Source organism: Myotis lucifugus, unplaced genomic scaffold (assembly GCF_000147115.1).
Source record: "Myotis lucifugus unplaced genomic scaffold, Myoluc2.0 scaffold_1571, whole genome shotgun sequence".
Classification (NCBI taxonomy): Eukaryota; Metazoa; Chordata; class Mammalia; order Chiroptera; family Vespertilionidae; genus Myotis; species Myotis lucifugus.
In genome coordinates this window covers 1-1,666 of record NW_005872619.1, presented here as the reverse complement: position 1 = coordinate 1,666, position 1,666 = coordinate 1, and the positions used below count along the sequence as shown (strand labels likewise).

Genomic DNA, 1,666 nt, shown 5'->3' with positions numbered 1-1,666 from the left:
TGGGGGTGCTATTCACGGGACGGTGGGGGGCCATGTAGCACTCTTATCCCTAGAGAATGTCTGCAGAAGGTGCCAGCCCAGGGCCAGAAGCAGGCGGCTGTCACCGTCAGCAGCACCACAAACCAGGGCTCAGGCTGCCAGAAAGGCTCCGTGCGGGTCACAAGCAGGGGCGTCATCGCCGGAGGCACCTGAAATGGGGGCACAGCCGCACCCTGTCCTGCCCGAAGCCCTGGTCACCCGCCTTCGAGCCCCTCAAGGCTTGCCCCCCCCCCCCGACACACCCCAGGTTTGCTCTCTGGTCCTGCTCTGTGCACCAGCGGTTCCCTCTGGAATGCCTTCCCCCAGGCTCCGCCCGGAAGACTGGGTCTCCTCACCCACCAAGAGCCTCTCTCCCACCCGCACGGGCCCGGGGCCCCCTCACTGTGGCTCTGCTGGTGCTGGTGGCCACGGTGCTGGCCCTCCAGGGAACCAGGTGCACAATGACCGTCGCTGTGGTGCTGAGGTGGGGGGTGGAGGGACCTGCATCGGCCACGCGGATCAAGAGCTCATAGGTCTGGGGCTGCTCTGGCGGGGGGGCCCCCAACAGGCGGTCGTCATGCAGCAGGGCGGCTCCTTGCAGGCGGAATCGGCCCTGACTATTCCCTGAAAGCAGTGGCAGGAGGAGGGGACCATTGCTGGCCTTGCCTGCTCCTCTCCCACATCCTGGCGCCCCCGGGCCTCACCTCCCACGAGGCTGTAGGAGAAGGCCTGGCGCTGTGGCTCCTGTGGCACCCGACATGACAGCTTGGTCACCTCCATGCCGCCGCCCGGGGAAGGGTGGATGGTGAGTTCCTGGAACGGGGGCTCGCACTCGGGGGCGTGGTCATTCACGTCCTGCAGGCAGGTGGCCAGGTCACCTCTCCCCAGAGCCCCCGGCCCGCCCTCAGCCTCCTCCCGCCACAGATAGAGCCTGGGTATCAGGCAACAGGCCACAAAGCTTTCCCCACAAGTCTCCCCAAACCCCCCCAAGCCAACCAGTGGAAGAAACTGAGGCACAGAGTGAAAACTGAGGGTGCCAGAGGGAGACCCGAACCCTCTCGTTCTCCCCAGGGCCTCGGGGCTCGCTCACCTCCACCTCAATGGCCACAGTGCAGGAGCCGGAGCGGGGCTGAGCCGGGCCCGGGCCTTGGCTGTGGTCGGTCACCAGGACGGCGAGCCTGTGCAGCCTCTGCTGCTCATAGTCCAGCGGCCCCAGGAGGCGAACCTCGCCTGGAAGGGGTGACCGTGCTCAGCCTGCAGCCCGCTCTGCCTCCGCCCTGCACCCCAGCCCGCGAGGAGGTACCGCTGAGCCGGTCCACAGCAAAGGTGGCAGGCCCGCCGGGGGTGTGGTACTCAATGCTGCCGTGCGGGTAGTCCGTGTCCGTGCCCACCACGGAGCCCAGCAGTGTGCGGGGCCCTGCATCCTCTCGGACCCGGAATGTTCGGGGGACACAGGTCGGGGAGAACTCGTTGATGGGGGTCACCATCACCAGTACTGGCACCTCAGCTGGAGGCCATTAAGCAGTCAGGGCGCTGGCCTGGGAAGGGCTGGGGGAGACCTGTCCCTGCCCCAGGGGTGGGGGAGTGGGGGGGTGTCTAAGGAGAGAGAGGCGTCTGGTGGGAGGGAGCGCTAAGAGAGGAGAGATAT

At 67.0% G+C, this 1,666-nt stretch overlaps 1 protein-coding gene across 1 annotated transcript; it reads right to left on the bottom strand.

Moving 5' to 3' along the window:
- Nucleotides 1–8: 8 nt before the first annotated feature.
- Nucleotides 9–1,525, bottom strand: CDHR4 (cadherin related family member 4; the record flags this gene model as incomplete). The annotated part of the gene is made up of 5 exons (XM_006107910.3): nt 9–188; nt 422–642; nt 723–873; nt 1,109–1,248; nt 1,322–1,525. Coding segments are annotated over 5 exons (896 nt in total), but the record flags the coding sequence as incomplete, so codon positions are not given.
- Nucleotides 1,526–1,666: the final 141 nt, after the last annotated feature.